This window comes from Apteryx rowi, unplaced genomic scaffold (assembly GCF_003343035.1).
Source record: "Apteryx rowi isolate R43461 unplaced genomic scaffold, aptRow1 scaffold_128, whole genome shotgun sequence".
Taxonomy (NCBI): Eukaryota; Metazoa; Chordata; class Aves; order Apterygiformes; family Apterygidae; genus Apteryx; species Apteryx rowi.
In genome coordinates, this window is record NW_020447508.1 from 559049 (window position 1) to 579830 (window position 20782).

The window sequence follows — 20782 nt, forward strand, 5'->3', positions numbered from 1 at the left end:
GCAACAAAAATGAGAGATGTGCACAAGTGGTATCATTAATAAAAAACCTCCCATTTGTAAAAAACTTACAAGCAGACTTATTTTTCAATTCAGGTGTGAGTCAAGACATGTCTAACTCTACTAAAGATGCTAAAGCTCAAACTGATAATGTCATTCAGCTAGAACCCCTTGTGCAAGAGGATATCACAACGTGTGTAAGCACAGAAAGCTCAAATGCATGTGCAGGAAAGCCTACTGAAGGATTTGTGTGCTGTTGTAAAAATGAAAAATTGGAAAATAGTCTTGTGTTAAGACAGAGCTTTGTGCATTTTCCTGATGTCCTTTTGAAGCTTCAGGTCTGTTCTCTGGAAAAAGTGCTGGAATATTTGACCTGTGCCTTACCTCCAATTTGTATTGGTTTGGAGGAGTTGAAAGGTATATATTGGCTTGCTGTTGGCAATTGCAGAAGACCTGATCCAGAACCTGCTTGCTTGCTTTTGTTCAGTTCTGTTTTGTATGTTGTTGCTTTGCCAGTCAAGCAGGACATTTGTCAAAATTCCTTGGAAATATTTCAGAAGGTTCCGATCATCACAGTAGAAGAGATTCAAATTGGTTTTGCTGGACAGAATATTAGACTCCTGTGTTCCACTGAAGATAGTTTACTCACGATATTTACCTATGACAAACACTTCACTCAAAGAATTTGCCATGACATAATAAGTGTTTTGATTTCTGCAAGAGATGATGCTGTTTGTTTAAATCATCAACTCTTGAGAGGTGATTTGTTGCAGATTTCGCTTGACTGGGCATCAGAAATAAATGACTTAATTTTTTCAAATGGAGTACGATTGTCCTGTAAATTCAGAACTATGTTAGCTGATCTGGTCTACTTACTCCATGAAAATATGGGAAGCAATAAACCTTCATTAGGTGACATTCGTGTACTGCTATATACCACAGTGAAAAAAGACTGTTTTAAGCAGACTGTATATAGATCTCTGGTTCTTACAACTACTCACATAGGTCTCTTGAGGGAAAATGTCTTTTATTCTGCACCTAACTTTTTGAATACTTTACCCCAGCGATCACAATTTGACAAGCTTCAACTGTACAGTTTGAATGATCTCCGATGCATAGTTTTGCCAGACAAAGAGAATTTCACAAAAATTGAGCTTGTTTTTTCTAGAAGAAGCAAGGTTGGATCTGATTCAGGAACTGGTTTTTCTAAATATGGTGAAAAAGAAATAAATACTCAGCTGACAGTCATTCCATCATTTCTTCAAAACAGTTTACATCTCCCTTCAGAAATCTGGAAATTAACCTTCAGCTCGAATGAAGAAGCCATTTGGCTAATTATGCATCTGACTAGGCATTGAAATCCAAATACATTTAGATACATTCAAACTAAGAGGTAGTGAATACTGGTAAAATACTTTATCAATAGGCAAAACAGTCCTTTGAATCTTTAAGGGAGTACCTTAGGATGTGTATACACATCTTACCAACGGTCATTATTATTTGATTGTTTCTATTGGTGGCTCTCTAATATAATTGTACAAACATTTCCTTGGAAAGATRAGGAAATTAAATGTTTCTATTTTATGTGGTAGGTGGATCAAAGCTATAATTACAGCTGTCTCTTCAGACTTCTATTTTGGCTGTTGTTTCTGGCTCCCTCCATTTCCTGTCCATCTTAATTAATGTCTTCTGCATTCCTCCTTGATTGCCTTTTCCTTAATCTTTCTGACTGTCTTTGTTTTTCATGATTCTCATCTATTTCATGTCCTTGATTTCAATATTTCACACCATTAGCATGTTTTTTGTGTGTCTGAATTGCAGAGTGTTTAAGCCTATGGTGCGTTCATTGTATGCTGTTCATACTAAGGATGTCTGTAGCTTTCATACCTTAGAATTTGGGGAAGAATAACATTGACAAGCAATTCTCTTCTGATTCGGACTTTCACATTCTCTTGGATTAAAGTTTGTCACAAATGTAAAAGAAGTTATGTCTGCTTTCTTCAAAGTCATGCTGGCTGCAGTTTTGGGGACTGATGGATTTGCCGTATCTCTTTTCTCTTGGGTTTGCTGCTTTTGCCTAGAGCCAGGACATCGTAGGCTAGGGTGAGCCATGGAAGCAGCGAAACAGAGCAGCAAAAATGCAGTGAGCATCCAAGACTGTTTTTGCTCCTGTTTTTGCAGGGAAACAATGCATAGCTTATTTGAGTCATTCTTCTTTATTTTGTTCAAATAGTTAACTTTCACTCCCCTGCAGTAGAATAAGTCTGTAAAGTCCCTTGATGTGAGTGCTTGAGGAAAATGTGATGTCAAAATGAAGGAGGTTAAATGGTGCAAATTTGCATTTTGATCTTTAGTCATGCTACTAAAACTGCAGCAGGACAAAAAATTCAAGGTTTGTCATTTGTGTACATGTTTCTCACATTGTTAAATGGATAGTTAGCAACTGAGGACAATGCCTGAAGGATGGAATAAATTTAACCCACATGATGTGTCAGATGCCCAGCCTGAATTTCCCCCTTTTCTGCTTTCTTACTACTTACTTTTCTTGTGGTTGATGGTGCTGTGAGATTGCATCTCTTACAGTCTCTTTAACATTACATTCCAGGAATTTGTGGAACTATTGAAAATTTAAGATTTCCAGTTGTCAAGGTTTGCCTGAAGCTTAGTAAAAGGTTACTCTTTACCTGTTACTCCTGTCAGATGTTCAAAAAAAACCAAAAACCCCATAAGCTATTCTCTCTCATCTTTTGTTTTCTCCCTTCTAGCAGGATCTGAATACCTTTAAATCCCATCGCTTGAATGTGCCATCTGCCTTATTTGAGGAAGATGGCCCTTGGCAGAAAAACAGTGGTATCTAATCTGRAATTCTAAATTCTATAAGCATATTGCCAGTAGACATGCAGTCTTCTATCAGACAGAGTTAGACTTCAGTCTGTCTACTAATGTAAAAACATTTCCCATTTGTTCTTACCGTATGTTAAGACATGATAATGTAATTCACTTGGGGTTTAAAAAAGCAGTTACTGCTGTGGATGTGGAAGTTGTGGCTAGAAGGAAGAAGGGTGGTTTGAATACAGAGTTATGTTTATCTTTCATAACAAAACTTTATACTACCCTAAGGAATTCCAAAGAAAAGAGCAAAATGTGTTATTTTATTTTGAAGTACTTATACTTTTTTGTTTAAAAAAAATATATATATATATATGTATATATATATATATACACAGATATCTCGCAGAACATGAGAGTAGACAGGGTTGTTACTCTCATGGAGCGTAACATAGTGTCATTTCAGTTAGAAAGTGGTTCCCTTGTTGACATAATGAAAGCTTTTCTTCTGAGTCTTGCTGAATGTTAAAGTTAAGTGGCAGTATCTGCGAGGACTGTCTTAACCAAGGCTACTAAATGACAGCAATTTCTGCAACTAATTCTTTTTCAGATTATACCCCAAAGTTCAATATGTTTGTGCACATGGTGTTCCAAATATTATGTTTTTTTCTGTTTAAATTTGTTTTCAAATCTAACTTGATGGATATTCTGCACTTTTGTGGGGAAAAAAACCAACTCTATTATAATATCTTCTATTCCACTGCAAATTAAACATAACATAACAATGGATATTTATGACTATCAAAGCATTATTTAATCTATTAGGACATGTTTTTCACATATGTTTTGCTTGAGATTTTTTTCCTCTCTAACTATTAGCTGTTTGTAATAGCTTCCTGGAAATGACTGACAATAAATTACATGTTGACAGAGGTGGTTTTAAGAGTGACTTTACAGCTTTATAGTTGTTTTAAAACAGATATCATATAAATATCGTTGTCAAGGCAATAAGCTCCTCTTTCTCCCAAGAAAAGAATTACTTTCATTTTAGCACTGCAGAAACGTAAGTGTTAGTTGAAAAGCTAGTAACTTGGGGAGAAGTGAAAGAAGGACAAAATGGAGAGCAGAGGAGAAAGTATTTGTTGTGTAAGCAAAGATGGCCAAAAATGTTTTGCCATTCAAACGCAAACTTTTTTTATTTACATTTTCAGTTAAAAAAAAAAAAATTGTGGAAACCACTTTCTTGATAAAGCCAGGTAATTGAAACTAAAATTCACTTTCTTTGACTGCATTTTCTTTTTCAGTAATCTTAATGGTAACATTAAGGATAATGGTATTGGCATTTGTAATTGACTGCTGAAGAAGTAACAGCCTCCCCTTCTAGGCAGCTTTTTGGTATCCTCACCCAACTATCTGGAACAGACAGCATACAGAGAGGCATTTATGAATGAGTTCCAAGTTTTCCTGAGCTCAAAAAGAGCTCAAGAAAAATTGTCATGTATACATTATTTAATTCTAAAATGCGTCTGGATTTAAAAAAAATAGCAGCTTTCTGAATTGCCTACATCCCTTCCAGCTTTGCATGATATTGTGAACAGATTTGCTGCATAAAAATAAACACATACAAAAATATTTATAGCTGTAAAGACTTGATTCATATATATATTTTTTTTTCAAAGAGAATTAATACAAAGTCTGCTGCTTTCCTCTGTTTTTGGTATCTAAACGGAAATTTCTGCCTCCTTCATGTTCTCTTTCCCTGCTCTTCTGGCCGTGGACATTTTCTTAATTTTAGTGAAGTTTTTTTTTTTTTCCTTATGTAGTGATTTTTGGTTTTCCTTTATTCTCCCTATTTGGTATGCATTTGAAAGCGGATGGTCTGTCGTTCTCTGGGAGCAAGTCCAGACGACCTAAAGGACCCAATTAAAATTAGTATTCCACGCTAYGTCCTGTGTGGGCAGGGAAAGGATGAACACTATGAGTTTGAAATAAAGGTAAGTACTTTTTAGTTACTTCTCCTTAATGTATGGGTTCTCTGTATGCATGTTGCTTGCATTTATACAACAGTAGCATCATAGTAATAATAAAAATAGAAAAATGCCTTTTGTTTAAAAAAAATAATTTCTAGTTTGCTCTGTCCAGCTGTCAGTGTTCACTGTGACAACATCAAAGTCGGCGAAGATGAAGATAGCAACTGGAAACACACCTGAGAATCTGCAGAGTCTAGAAATCACCTTGCTAACCCTAGTGAAATGCAATTTTGTGTTCTACTGAGTGTAATTTACCCGCAGGAGATGCAAGTGACTGTCACATCCATAAGTCTTGCAAAATTAGGGCCACACTTGTTCACTTTTTTGGTTCTGTCTCTCTTCCTTTGTGTAAGAGACCTCAGTACTCTTAAATAAGGCTTCAGAAGGTATACACMGTACAGGACACTGTAAAGACAAGCATTTACAACATGGATTGGTTGTTCACAGGACTTGATGGTCAGACTTGGGCTGAGCAGATTCAATGTCAAATAATTCTGTTGAAAGTGTGGCAGAGATCAGGATGAAATGAGTACTCGTTATAGGAAAGCACTCTATTGAGATGAAAGTTCAAGTATAGAAAATGATTAAACTTGACATATTTACCTGTAATAATGAAAGTATAATTAAAACATTTTATACATATCCACGACTTCTTATAGAGGCTTGATGCTTTTCTTGCTCTCTTTTTTGTTCTGATTCCTCCCATCCTCCACTACCAAAGTCTCACTTCTGCAAACTCTTACCTGCTTCCCCTATGTTCTAGTGTCTCCCTCTGTTAATCTTCTCTGCTTAAAWGCTGGGAAAATGCATATTCATTATTTTTCCTCTGGTACTAAGCCAGTGTCTTTTCAAAGCAAGATGTGAGATCTAATTGGAAATGTGCTCTCAGTGCATGTGGACATGTAGCATTACTGAACTACATGGCATCAGAGACAGAACTGGCAGCTGTCTTCACTGAGTGCGCTGCCAGATGCTTCACTAGCTAGTGCAAGTGGGAGGGATGACCTGCCCTCCCAGTATGTAGGACCATTTTTGAGCTGTGTTCGCATTCCTTTTTTGCAAAGTTCTTTATTAAGATGGTTGGCTTTAGCTCTCTTTGTACTAATTACTTTTCATTTTGAAACATACAGCACAATTTCTGGACAGAATGCTTCCTTTTGCCTTTTGAACTTTGGATTTACTGGGGCCAGGGTAAGCCCAGAGGCCTGTTGCCATCAGCCGTCAAAAAGAGATGCCTAGAGAAGAGCAAGTGCACTTAAAACATCCCCAAGGACTAGTCTAGCCTCCAGCTGTTTTTAGCCCAGGGGATTTACTAAGCTGTAAAATGGTTAGTAAAGGGAGATGGAGTAAAAAGAAGTTCTGTGTTTTTAGTGAACATGAGTGGATTTCTTTTCTTTCTTCRTTCTTCCCTAAAACCCATGGAAGTACCTGCAAACTCCTAAGGTGAAAGGGCAGTTAAGAGTATGTGAAGGAAGACTTGGGCTTAACACGGGAGAAAATGCAGTAGAAGAAAAATGTTGGGAAGGAATGGTGTTCTTAACCAGGAAAGAACAGGAGAATATATCAAGGAAAGATACAAATGCATATGAGACTAGGCTTCAGAAGTTCTGTTGCTTGTATTTTGTTTTCATGAGGAGCAAAACTTTTGCTGAGGAGCAAAACTTCTGTTARTGGCACAGAAGGAGCTTATGTTATGCATTGACTAATGGCAAGGTATATGGGATGACCATTCTTCTCTGCTGTCCTTCATACTGTCTTTTCTCTCTCTCTCCTGGGCCTTTCTTGACTACCTGTGAAAGAAACTGCTGCTTAAATAACTGTTTTAGTGAAGTTCAGAGCAAAAAAATGGATGACAGGGTCAGGGAATGGGATATCACTTTAATAATTATATTCCATTGCTATCAACTTGCTTACAGCAATAAATATAATTCTTACTGCAGCTCCTATGGCCCCTTAGTTTGTCAGTCTGCAATATTTCTTATAGTCATTCCCTTACATAAAGCAATTAACTTTTTCTGCTTTTTTCCGTAGCTTCTAGGTCTCTGTGTGTCACACTGTGCTGCTTGTGCTGTGGTCAGGATTTGGCTCCAAGCTATAATCCACAGACCTTCAACAAACTTTTCTATTTTAAAGTTTTCCTCTGCAGGGTTCCCATCTCAACTTCTAGGTGTAATACCTTCATCTGTTGCTACTTGTGTTCTGTAGGAAATCAGAATAGGTGGTATAGTGATTTTTCATTAAAAGCTAGGAAAGTAGTAAGAGAAGGCCAGGAGGAAARGATGTGTACCTGTTTCTTTCATCCCTTCCTGATGGATCAGGCAGTGGTGTCAATTGTTGAAATAATTCCTTATTTCAAGCTTACTTTAGCTCAAATTTATTTTCAGATGGTCTCATATCAGAATATGTGTCAGTCTTGGGGAAGGGCTGAGGTGTTGCTAATCTCATTTCCTTTGCCTGTTCCCAAATGAGCTCTCTTCACCAAGTTTCCTCTTGCTCTTGGGAAAATAGGGAGCTGACTTATTCACATGTAACAGCTCTTTGAAATCTGACAAAGAGACAAGAGATGATTGAGTTGAATTGGAAAAGAGTCCCAAACCTTTGAATGCTAGGTATCTGAATTAGAAGCATTTTCATCCGCAGATACTTTGGTCATTGTATTAGTAGCTAAACCCCAGCATATTGCTCTACAGAAGAACAAATCTAAAAAATAATATAATTTCTTCTCATGACATGAAATAATAAAAAAAATTTTCTTATATGCCAAAAGAGAGAGAACAAGTTCCACGCTTCTTGGCAGCACTGTGGCCTGTACATAATTCTTTCAACCCTAACATACTGTCCAAAAATATTTTCTCTTAGTGCAGGCTCAGCATCTTCTCCATCTAGACATATGTAACCTTTGGGAATGGGCCAGCAAGATGGTCTCTCCACTCAGGTTTATCCACTGGATACAGATCATAATTCAAGATGTTGAGTGAGTTCCATTAGAACCTATTGGAGAGACTTGAAATTAGAAACAAAGATGTATTTTATTTAAGAGTTAAGTTAGCACCTTCTTCTTTTGCAGCAAGAGCTGTCAAGGCCAGTTGTTTGTGCTAGTCTGCTACTAAATATTCAGTATTAATAGATACATTTCCAAATAAACTTTCATTTGGGAGACAGTTCTATATGCCGTCTTTAAAGACATGATGAAGCAGCAGTAACTTAATCAGATCTTAACGTATTTATGTTAGAGCTGAATTAAAATACCAGAAACTTTTCTTTGTGTTCTCCTCTTCCTTTCGTGTTGTTATGATGCACAGAATATTCAAAGACAAGACCATTTGAGAAACAGCATATGGGAAGAATTTTACGTGTGTAAGATTGTTGGCATCTGTTACGGACAATAGTTTTTTTTCCCGTTATGTTTTGTTCACAATTCTCTTGCACTCCTTTAAGAAGTCCGGGTTGGTTGGAAGTCCATGGGGTGACTGGAAGTTGTTGCTGCCTGGTGGAAAAGTGAGCCAGCTCAAGGAGGGCAAGAAAAGGGGTGGAAGGCAGGAGAAGCAGTGAGGCAGTAGGAACTGGGAGCCTCCAGCTCACATAGGGAGATTGAGGGTCTCCTGAGAGCAGTCAGGAGCAGCCTGCCCATGAGCGATAGAAACAGAGCTAGAATCAAGGACAGCCCTGCAGGGCTTCTGTGACAAGAGCAAAAGTTGTGTATAAGCCTTCTCATTTTTATTCAGTTTTCCCATTCTCTCGTTTTAAGAAGTTACTTATCTTGCTAACGAAACTGGCTTTTTTGAGGGCCTTCAGTTATCTCCGAGTTTTCTATAGGAAAACATCTAGGCAGATTCACCCCAAAGCACTGGTTGACACAGGGTCATGTCGCGGTTCCATTCCACAGCGCCAAATGTTGATATTTTTAGTCAAAGTTTTTCCTGCTCTCAGCAAGCTATGGGCAGAATTGGAGTAAAACAAGCAGTGCTCATTAATACATAGTTCTCAAAGCAAATGTTGCATGCACTATACATACCTAAATTAGAAAACAAAAATCTCCCTTCAAATTTCTAGTTTTTATGTAGGAAATATTACACTTTAATGGGGAAAAAAAACAAATAAAACCACAATTCTGAGGCAAGTCTAGGATCATGTAAGTCCCCAGATGAGAATGTTTTGAAAATCTGCTTTACAGATTTACTCAACCATATATTTTTTTCATTGAGAAAATATTTTTTAACTACAGTAATAGCAAATAACAAGTAGAAAATAAAAGGCCACGCAAATTTGCTTTTCTTACTACTGTTCAAAAGAGGATCTGCCTTTGTTCCGGTCCCATGCTTAGAGTCTGTAATCTTATCTCTCATACAGTCTTTATTAAATGGGGGAAAGAATCACAGACCAAACCGGTTATATCAGTTGTAGGAGTAAAAGGCCAACAGCATAGATACGTGGCTTTTCCTGTTTTCCTTCCTGTGCATCTCAAACAAGTATTACTGATAAGGTAGCTAAAACTACCTTTTCAGTAGTCATTTATTCGACTTCATAGGAGAAAGCTGCTGAATAATTGGATATTGGAATTGGCTGCAGGCAGTTTGGTTTGGGTAAACTCAGCACTACCCTGTCACCTAGACAGCTGTCAGATGCATAGGCAACAACTTTATTGGCAAGCTCATATATATGTTCTTCCCCGGGCTATGAAGCCGTAAGAATCCTGGATGCTTTGTGCTAGATTGCTCCCCTAAAGGCATACTTCTGTGAAAACTTTAGGGAAAGAAGAGGTCACTTTTGAATAAAGATCATGCATGAATGAACTTTATTAGAGCAAAATTTCACAATTCAGTTAGAAATGCTAAAATATAGAATTAAGACAAAAACAACATAAATAACGAGTGATATTATTTTATGATTATCCATTGCAGTCTAATGTTTGGTTAAATATTTAAATCACAAAGCAGTTTGCTAAAATGGTTATTCAGAACAAAATCATTAATTGGTTAATTAAGGTCAACATAATGCATGTATTCCTGAATTACTACTTGTTTGTAGTTAATTTAAAGTATGCATCTTAAATCCATTCACCTCATCTGTAAAGTCCGAGACATTGTTAACAATTATTGAGAGAGGGCAACAACATGAATTTCTTGTAAGGAAATACAGTCCCTCATGCAGATGTCTTAGTAGCAGTGAAGCATATTGGTGACATGGAAAAAAAGAATTTTATAGTGCTACCATTCAAAGAAGGAGAAGTAATCAATTTGCATTGTGCAGACTTGTTTGAAAAACCTAGTTTTATTATTTGTGAAAAGCAAAATTATGTTTTGAGAAGGCCGGTTTTGTTTACTTCCCCTTTTATTTAAAAAACAACAACAAAAATATCCAAACCTGGTTCTTTATGTCATATAATGCATAATGACTTTTGCTTTCCAAAATACATGTGACAATTTTACTGTTCTGTATCCACCAAGGAAGGCAGAGAGGCAGGGGAAGGGTGTACCAGAGGTCGGGTTCTTGAAAACATGAGCTAGCTGTTGTCAAATATTGTGCTTACATACTGTTTTTATTGTTCCAGTTTCTTTTTCTCTTATTCCTGTGTTATCCTGCTCCATTGCCATTTTTTAAATTTTATTAGATGCTCAGTTCTGAGGGGACTACTTTTTTATTTTAGGACTCACTTTAGTCCTGTATCTTTGTGAAATGCATTTTATGAAAATGCTTATTTTTGATCTTTGTGCATAAAATCGTTGCTAGGCAATGTAGTATTACTTACTAGACCCATTAGATTAAAAAAAGCTTTCAGATGTAGGCAGTGTCACTCTCTTTTCTCCCACTCTACCAGTTCATCTAAAAAAAGAAAAGAAGTCTACCTCTCCCTACAGCATTGCTTCTTGATATCCTTAGATCATCAGAGCTACAAAAAGACTTCTGTGTAAAACCAAAGACTCTAGTCACATCACTTTTATGACCCACTTATGAATTTCTTTCATTTCACCTAATTTCAGGCAGTGAAAAATTTTCTTTCTCTGAAACTCCTTTAGACACCTTCTCAATTCCAGTGAGGATTTTGGATATAACTGATGGCAAACTTGGTTTGCTCTCCTGCTCCACTCCTGTTGCTAAGCATTTTATTCACAGGAGTACTTCTGCTGATTTTAATGAAACTTCCTTTATGTTCACCAACATTCATGACATAGGCCCAAAGTGTTTTGAAGGAGCATCTTCTACTGAAAGCCAGCATATATAGTTTTTTACCCTACAAATTGGGACCACATTCTACATGATAATTCATTCTGTGTATGTTTCTTAGAAACATGTATGTATTATTTATGTGTGTGTGCATGTGTGTACATATATATTTATATATTCATATAAATGCATATATTCTCACATATAGAGGCACTACGTTTGTGCTAGATAGTTTTCATTAATGGAACACCCACTGACTGGAAGGCTGTGAGCTCCGTAACTGCACCAAGGAATGATTTGGGATATTTTAATGTGTTTACAGAGTTGGCAGACCACTGCAGAATGTGGAATAAATGTGTTCAGTTTTTTGCTTTGCAATCAGTGCTCCTTATTAAATAAAGTTCTGTCACTGTAATGAAAGAAAATTTTAGTAAACCTATAAAAGCTTATGGAATTTAAGGGAACTAGGAATTACCCATTTTAATCTGACAGCCTTGCATACTGCATACTTTTTAGTATTGTGCACTGTGTGTTTTTACTTCTGTTTTTTCTTTTTATACTGTCTAATATAGATAACAGTTCTGGATGAGACATGGACAGTGTTCAGGCGATACAGTCGTTTTCGGGAAATGCATAAAACTTTAAAATTAAAGTACCCAGAGGTAAGTTTTGGTAAAACTCCTTTTGGAGGAAAGGGTGGAAAGAGAGTCTTGAAAATAGAGTTTTTTGAAAGAAGTGTACTCAAAAACATTATTTCTCTTAGCTCTATGCTCTTAGTTTGATATTGGCAAGCCCTTCAGTATTCTGAAGCTCCAAGGCTGCTAGATTCAGGATGGAGTGTTGCACACTTGCTACARTGAGACTGTGACTAATTGTGCAGCCTCTAACCATTAATTCCCTTTACTAATGACTGGTGCCGTCTCCTGGAGGTTTCTGTTGTTCACTGCAAAATACTTGCAGTCATATCCTGTCATCTTACCAACTCCTCATTTAAAAGCGCATTGTTCCACAGATGCCCTTTTATAATAGTGGCTTCCAGGTTACTGCAAAACGGAAAACTGATCTTTCTGACCAACTCTGAGACTTTGAGCATTCAAGATATGAAGAGCTGTGCCTGACAAAGTCTTAGTTCATTGAAGCGAACGTTTCAGAATCACAGAATAGTTGGGGTTGGCAGACACCTCGGGAGATCATCTGGTCCAACCTCCTACTCAAGCAGGATCACCTATGGCAGGTTGACCAGGATCATGTCCGGTCAGGTTTTGACTGTTTCCAAGGATGGAGGCTCCACAACCCCTCTGGACAACCTGTTCCAATGTTCAACCACCCTCACAGTAAAGAAGTGTTTTCTTTGTTCAAATGGAGTTTCCTGTGTTTCAGTTTGTGCCCGTTGCCTCTTGTTCTGTTATTGGCCACCACTGTGAAGAGTATGGCCYGGTCTTCTTTACAGCCTGCTATCAGATATTTGTACACGTTGATAAGATCCCCCTGAGTCTTCTCTTCTCCAGGCTGAACAGTCTCGGCTCTCTCAGCCTCTCCTCATATGGGAGATGTTCCAGTCCCTTAATAATCTTTGTGGCCCTTCACTGGACTCGCTTCACTTTGCACTGTGGAGCCCTGCAGTGGACCCAGCACTCCAGATGTGACCTCACCAGTGCTGAGTCAAGGGGAAGAATCATCTCCCGCAACCTGCTGGCAATGTTCTTCCTAATGCACCCCAGTATACCATTGGCCTTCTTTGCCACAAGGGCACATTGCTGGCTCATGGTCAACTTGTTGTCCACGAGGACCCAAAGGTCCTTCTTTGCAAAGCTGCTCTGCSGCTGGTCAGCCCCCAGCCTTCCCAGTTATCCCTCCCCAGAGCAGGATTTTGCATTTCCCTTTGTTGAACTTCACAAGGTTCCTGTTGACTCGTTTCTCCAGCCTGTCAAGGTCACTCAACCTGCTGGTATATCACCCGCTCCTCCCAGTTCTGTGCCATCAGCAAGTTAGTAAAATTATAGTTTTTAGTTTCCACATCTAATTTTTAATTATTAATATTTTGCTTCCTTTCTCCTCATTCCCTTTGATATTACAAGAAATAAAACATTCAAGTACTTGAAGTGATCCTGCTTTGAGAGTTATAACAAGAAACCTAGGCCATATATTCATGGGCAATATATTAAAAATAATAATTATGTTTGAGAGAGAGAGAATGAATTACTGTGCAAAGGCTTTCTTGGTATTCACTGAAATATTCTTTAAGCGAAAAACTAATTGAGCAAGGAAAGACTTTGAGGTTTAAAGCGTAAAATAGACTAGATTCTGTATTTTGTGGAGATTCTATAACTTAAAGTCATTCCCATTCCAAAACAGTATGAAAAACAGAAATTTCCATGCAGGAAAAATCTGAGATGTATTTAGAAAATGTGAAAATTRGGCTCTCTTTCTGATTTTTTTCAGAAAATTTTAAAAAGGTCAAAATAATTTTGAATAGAAAACTGAACTGTTCTCTTTCCACAGATGCTTTAAAAAATTATTTGTGAATGAGTGTCACTATCGTATTTTTTTGTTTCCARTCAATTGCCAGATACATCCTAGCCAAACTTGATATCTTTGTAATTAATAGCTTTTAATTTTTTTCTATGGATTTTATCTATATTTTCCCTTCTCCACACCTCTCATTTCATAGATTTTTTTTTACATCCCCTTCCTTTTGTATCAAGAAACCTTTCCTTCACTCATATCTTTCTTTAACTTATCGTTTATCAGACTTTTCCCTGTTGAAAAGTCTAATTAGTTGTTTCTCAGACAGAAGTTGTTTCATCTCTTCAGTCATTCTAATTGTGCTTCTGTTATTTCCTTTAGATATGGTGGCTAAAGAAAATTGTTTGCAGTTTATTGCTCTATAAAAAGAGTGAGAGAGAACCCCTTTCCTTTTCTCAGAGTGAAGTTTTGCTATGTACCTTGTTTCCAGCTCTCCTTGTTTTCCATTTTGTGGGAACAGGGTAGTGCTTGCTGCAAAAGTGAGGGGCCACCAAAACCCTGGATTGGCACGTTCTGTGGATTTCTTACCAATTTTGAGCAAGAGGTATAGGGTCCACAGTGTTATATTACCTCTGTGCTTCTCCCGAGAACAATTAAAGGTAATAATTATCTTTCCCCCATGGAAAATATGTGTTTGAAATAGAAAGCAGTTCTCATTCTTTTTTTCTTTTAACTTCTTCCCTCTGTCTGCAGTCATGCTTGCAAGGTCAATATACTCTCTTTTTGAATGTGCTGATTTGTTTCTTATCAATATATCTCTCTTCCCATATATCTGTGTCTTAGGTAAACTTATGGAGATTGACATCTAGTATATTAATGGAATTACTGGTTTAACTACATGGATAACAATTTTTAAATTTCTAATTTCCACATAGGAACCACATTATAGAATGTTTTATTAAGGTATTTGTTCTCTTCTCAACAATTTTTATACAAGTCAGGGCAAATACCAAGTCTTACAAGTTGCCAATATACTGTTTCCTAAACTATGATACTCATTAGAGAAGCATATTAATGTGTTTTGGCTTGTAGTATATTTGAAAGAAATGYTTAATCACTTTTCTTTTTGAAGCAATTAATCTATAGCTTTATCATTTTCTTCTTCCAGACTTTGTCTAGCCCCCACTTTACAATAACCTTAGATAAATTCTCAAGCAGGTTCAAGTATGCATGTCTTTGCTGTATACAAAGCACACTGAAGTTTAGGAGAAGTGAGATAAGCAGTTGATCATGGCATCATCTGTTGTTTTTGTGGTAGTTTTCATCCTGTGACTCAGGTACCTCTTTTGGAATCCTTGTTGCTTGCAGTGCTGATGTTGTCTTCCGTATTTTGTATAGCATGGGGTGTTGTGTTCACTCCTGCTTTGAGGCTTATGGCACTACAAATCAATGGTGCGTTTGCAGGCAGAAGAAACCTAGCTAATGTGCACTTGGTTTCTGCTCATCAGCGTTTCCACAAACTAGTGTGTCCTTGTTTATCAGAGGGGAAGAGCACATCATGATGGATGAAGTACATAATATGAAGCACTGAAGTAAATATGTGGTGTTTGTTTTCTTTGAAGGAATTTCATTATCAGTGTTAGATATGAGTGATCTATGGCTTCCCATATTTTTGCCTTTACTTAAAATGCCCTTAATTAATGGTAATTTTGGATTAGTTTTGCAAAGTGGGAAGAGGTTTGGTTTGTTTGACAAATGGAAGATCATCTATCTGCTTCTGCTGATCTGTCATTGACCTAATTTGGGATTTACTATGATACTAGAATATATTTTAATACAAATTTGGCGAAGTTGCTTCCTTAGTTACTGTATATTATTCCAAAGAAATTTTTTCCTTAAAAGTAATGGTATCAAAATCCATCAGAGCTGAATTTTATTTTGTGTAGCTCACCTTCCAACTCTAAATTAATATTTATAATGAACAGAGAAAATATTGTGTAAGTGTTTAATGTATGAGTGCCCTGCTTTTAGAAGTGAACTTTACAGCTCATTAGTTGCTCAGCTCTGAGTTGCAACATCAGTATTTTAATAATTTGCTGATCTTGCATTTTGTGTTGCTGCCACTGAATTCCCAAAGGGAATGTACTGGAAAACTAATTTATTGGGAAGGGTTTGGTTTTGGGTTTTTTTTTTAAAGGCGGGGGGGAGGGAAGAAAAAAAGAAAAAGCTTATCTTTTCAGGGCAGAAACTTTAATATTGACGAATCTTGGAATATGGCATATATTTTATATAGCTGTACAGTTCATTTTATGTAAATAATTGGATGTTGATAACTGGGTATCTAATTGAAATGTGTCACATGCAAATTTCGAAAGACTGAAGCTGCAGCAGGGTTTTAGCAGTTAAGTATTTGCATTTTAACAGCGCCTGTTTTATTAGGTCTGCATGATTGTCATTTGCACAGTTTCAGCATTCTTACACTGCTAGTTTGTTAATGACTCTCATTATTTTGGGAGTTTTAATTAAGATCATACTTGGTTCTTAGTTGCAGTAGACTCTATAATGAATATACTTTTTGTTGTTTGTCATTAGTCAGAAACAGGAACAAATAGGCTCTTTAATTGAGAAGCGAGAGCTTTCAGTGAAAGATTCTCCTTTTCTGCCTTATTCATCTTTTCTTGTCAGATCATGGTTTTGAAATATTACTGGAGTAATATTTCTGCAGAAAACTTTCCCTTCCTGGTCCATATCTTGCTTTGAAGGCAAACTTTCCCTCCCATTTCTGTTAGTTCAGCAAGTCGAGTGATGTAGTGTTGTGATGGCCAGTGCGCTTCTCTTACTAATACTTTCTATCCTCTTCCATCTTTCAAAGGACAGCAGAGAAACAGTTTTCTATTTCTTTTTCCGTACCTGAATCCAAGGTCTATAAAGTCCCTCATGTATGTGGGAGTCCTTAGTTCCTGTTTGCATTCAGGTATATAGGCATGATCTGGCCTGGTTTTGCGGGGCTTTCACTGTAGGCTTGGCTTATGGCATTTCTTGTCAATCTTGAGACCTTTCTCCCAGTGAATAGAAGTCTCTAAATAGTATTAAGGGAAGCACTGTTAGATAGTACTGAGGCAATTTTATTGCTAATAGTGATTCTGGTCTTAAAATGTTGTTAAGTCCTTGCAAAGCTCACCAAAGAGAAGTTAAAATGTGTATTTGCAYTTATGCCATTATCTTCATGAATGAATCTATATGCGTGGAGGCAAGATTTCTGTAGGAGTGCTAAAGCTATTGACTTTTAGCTCGTTCAATAGAATGTAATAATTTATCTAGCTATGTATGGTGTATGTAGGTATGTATATAAATATCTTTCACTATCTAAAGCACAAGAAAGGACCATATATAATTTTAAAAGAATTTTAGGTTGTAATTAAGCCAATTTTCCTTTCTCCTCGTCAGTTTTTCGTTGTCTTACCTGAGCAGATAGAGGTATAATATCCATATCTGAAGCAGCAGGAAGGTCTATGTAAACTTAAACTTTCAGGCTGAAGTTATCTTATGATCTGCCTCTATGCCTGTGTGCTATTCCCACCAGGGAAATGAGTGTGTGAGATGTATTGCAGTAACACATCTAATATCTTGAATTATGGAAATTAAGATCAGAGACTGTTGCTGGGGGAATGTTGTTTGGATGATAGGATCTTTCAGGTATGTTAAGTATTGGACAGTAAAGATTATGTTTTATGACCAGTAAGAAAAAGTGCTGTCCGTCTGGGGTCTTTTTGTCTGTCTGTCTTATGTTCTGGAAGAAAGGCTTGTATCAGTGGTATGAATGACAGTCAGGTATTCATTGGTATGTTGTCTTTTTATTCCTGAAGTCAGTATCCTCTGCTTATCAGAAATCTCTTGTGTAACAGAGTATCTTTGTTTGAGTGAACTCAAGGTCATTGTCAACTGTAAGTGTTAATAGGCTGCTCTCRTTTTGCATATGTATAAGAATTACATCAAACTCAAAAATAAATGTTTCAGAAATCATATGTGAATGTTTCTGAATATATATAGAATTCAAATTATTTTTTGCAAACTTATTTTTTAAAATATTTTCAACTATTTCAGATTTTTGAAAATCCAAAGTAGTTGTTCCACCTTTTTTCTAAAAATGTTTTGTATCTCAGAAAAGAGATACAAAACTTTTTTGTATCTCAGTGAAGCCAGTTCCTGTTTCATCCAGCCATGCTGCCTATGACTACCCAACTTTACATAGATGTTTGCTATTAAAGTATAACAGACATGGGTTTCATAAGCCTTTCTAAAGTTCTGTTTAGGTTCTTCTCTAATTCCACTTAATATTTAGAAGTAATTCCACCCCATAATAATGAACAAAGATGCATGTTGTTCACTCAAACCACCACTGACTGATCTCGCTGTCCCTGTCTTTCTCCTCCATATTCCTCTTTTGGGTGACTGCCAGGGAAGGGTCTCCATTTTCGTTTTGTTTAATGGCCCATACATCAGTTGTTCTTGATAAATAATAAGTGGAAGAAGTCTTCAACATGAAATGCTGGCACAGTTACAGTTAGGAACAAGTTTGAGGTGAAGCCATTAATTTTCAGGAGAGCACCCTTGCATTCTGAAAGAGATTCTCTCTGGGATCCCTGACTGAGAAATGCAACTTTTTATAACTTTCAGCATATGGTTAGTTTGGTGTTTTGGTTTGGTTTGGGTTTTTTTGATAACCACAAGGAGGAGAATTTATAGTAATAACATGGTCATAGAACAATTTGTATGTGAAGTTTATTCTTTTGTTTATATGGCTGTGCATTGAGTTCTGGACATATGGATGTTTGTAGTGTTCAGCTGAGGGGAGTGTAAAGCACTACATCTGTAAATAAATATAACTACAAACTTTTAAGATATTTAAAATTAGTTTGTTCTGAAATCTTCAATGCTTATGCCAAAATCTTGACCCAGCTGTGACTGAAGCCCCAATCCTATGACAGGTTCAATGACTGTTGAGATTTATTTTTAGAAATTGTTGTGACAAAGAAACAATTTAAAAGAAAGAGTTGCATGTATTAGAGAGAGCAGTATGTAGTATGTAGTATGTAGTAATTAAGACAATATTACTAACCTTACTACAAATGTTATCTCATTTTAGAAAGTCTGGTTTTGTCTCTAAATGGATTCTTAATTCAGGTTCTTTCATCCTCTGCCAACTCCATGCTGCATAGTGAGTCTAATATATAACAGTATTTTAAGATTTACTTCTGCGTTTGAAAATTTGACCTAGTGAAAAAATAAACTTATTGACATATTTTGGCTAGGCTGGAAAGATGTTTCTTGATATTAATTAGCAAACTCTGAATTTTTTAATAAAGCATACTAAAAGCATAACAAATCTAACATGTTAATCTTTGGGCAAACACCAAGCACTATAAACAGTCTAAAGGCTGTTTTGTGTAGCAAACTGCATATTTGAGCACAGATTAGAATGGCAACTGTTTACAACATTAACTACTGTGCTTGTAAATAGCAAATGCAATAATGTATATTAAAATAATACCCCTGGCAAAGTTACAGAAGTATAGAAAAGCATATAGAAAATAGTTTTTGAAATACAGATCATAAAATAATGGCACACCTTAGTTTTTACTTTCTAGTTGGGAACTTTGCTAGCCTTAACAATATATCTTTCCATAAATATTGAACAAAAAATAAAACAATAATTTTTAGGATCTGTATCTGTCTGTAAACCTTATAATGCTCTTATAAAAGTATATGATTATAGCCTTTGCCTTTATTCAGTGCAAATTAGAATAATTATGTTATTGATAATTTTACATTTTACATTTATATTCTTGTCGTCTGTAACAACCAGGAAGCACAGAATTATGTTATTATTTTGTCACATACACTTTTCCAACCCACATTCCTAATTATATTCTGTTCAGAGAATTCTAAAAGCCTGTACTTTAATATAAATATTACTTCCACATCATCTTTAGTTTGCCACTAGCTACAGAAATAATTTAATAGGTAGGTCGCCAAATGCTCCATTTGGCCTTTTTCTGCAGCATGAGACTTTCTGCCACTGATGTCTTTAAAAGAATTTTTAGGACTTTTTAGTACATCAATCTGGGGATGTATATGAACAAGAGAATTTGTAGCCATAAATAAAGTACAAAAATCACTGTTGCTTACCACATCATGCAGTTCAGTGCAAGTTTAATGGCAGGGAAGTGTATTTATTACGTGTGGCCTCTCTGGATTCATAGTCAGTAACGAGGACATGAGAAGGTGAGACATAGCAAAAACATTGGCATATTTGCTTCCAGCATAATACATGATTCCCAATGAATTTCTAGTGCGAAAATGAATTTAGCATCTGAATTTCTTGCCACAAAACTGAATCTGAATATGGAGGAGCTTTGTGAAAGCCCTGCTTTGAGATTAAGTTGTGATTATTACTGTTTTGTATGCTAGATTTGTGCAGCAATGTTTTCTTGGGTTGGTACAGGCAATTCTGCAGTAATACAGTTTCTCTCCCCCTCCTCCTTCCCTTCTTCCGCCCGCTTCCCTCCTGTGTTGCGGTTGATGATGAAACCTATTTTCRTCTGCCCTGGGAAGCTAATGAAACCTGTGAGCTTCCAAATGGTTTTATAGGAAAATAGCATTAGCTTTATAGACCTTACTTCTGATACATTAAGCAAGAGATAAGATTAACCTGCAGGTAGAAGTCTAATGCCAGGTTTCACTGATTGTACTATGAAAAAGTCTTATATATTAGTGAAGTAGAAATTGAAGAAGGAAGCATTTTAGGAGGGTGAATCCTTCATCTCATAATTCATGAAGCATTTGACAGCATAATTGCCTTGATTATTTGATAATCTGATTTTCAATGCTCTGCTCAATTATCCAGTGATTTTGCATGATATCAAAATATTCATGTTGTTTTATCAGTCAAATAGTTTCATATCGATAATAGCTATTTGTGAGAAAGGAATGTCTCAAAGATGAAAAATTCCTAGACAATTCTACTTGAGTTTTAGTCGCTTACTGAGATTCARCTATTTCTTAGCTGCTCCTGAACGTCTGCAGGCATTGAGAGTATTTTAGGCTGCAGCCCTGTATCTATGTATTCTTCCTGCTTAGTGGAAAACAGAGGGGAGGATTGGACTAGTGTTTGTTTTGTTTTGTTTTTTCTTAATACATTGCCTTCCTGTTGAAGATTTTAAGGCTTGTGTTCAGTTACTATCTGTTGTTATTGACTGCCTCTCTAACAGTCATGTAATGGTTTTGTGAAGAAG

The 20782-nt window shown here is 36.4% G+C and overlaps 1 protein-coding gene across 1 annotated transcript in view; it reads left to right on the forward strand.

Annotated features, from left to right (window-relative positions):
- The window catches only part of KIF16B (kinesin family member 16B), a gene marked incomplete at its 5' end in the record, with an annotated part of 126166 nt that overhangs the window by 72456 nt on the left and 32928 nt on the right, over positions 1 to 20782 (forward strand). Inside the window, 2 exons of the mRNA XM_026055955.1 lie at positions 4698 to 4820; positions 11594 to 11683. Coding sequence (XP_025911740.1) covers positions 4698 to 4820; positions 11594 to 11683 — 213 coding nt within the window. The remainder of the gene's footprint in view (positions 1 to 4697; positions 4821 to 11593; positions 11684 to 20782) is intronic.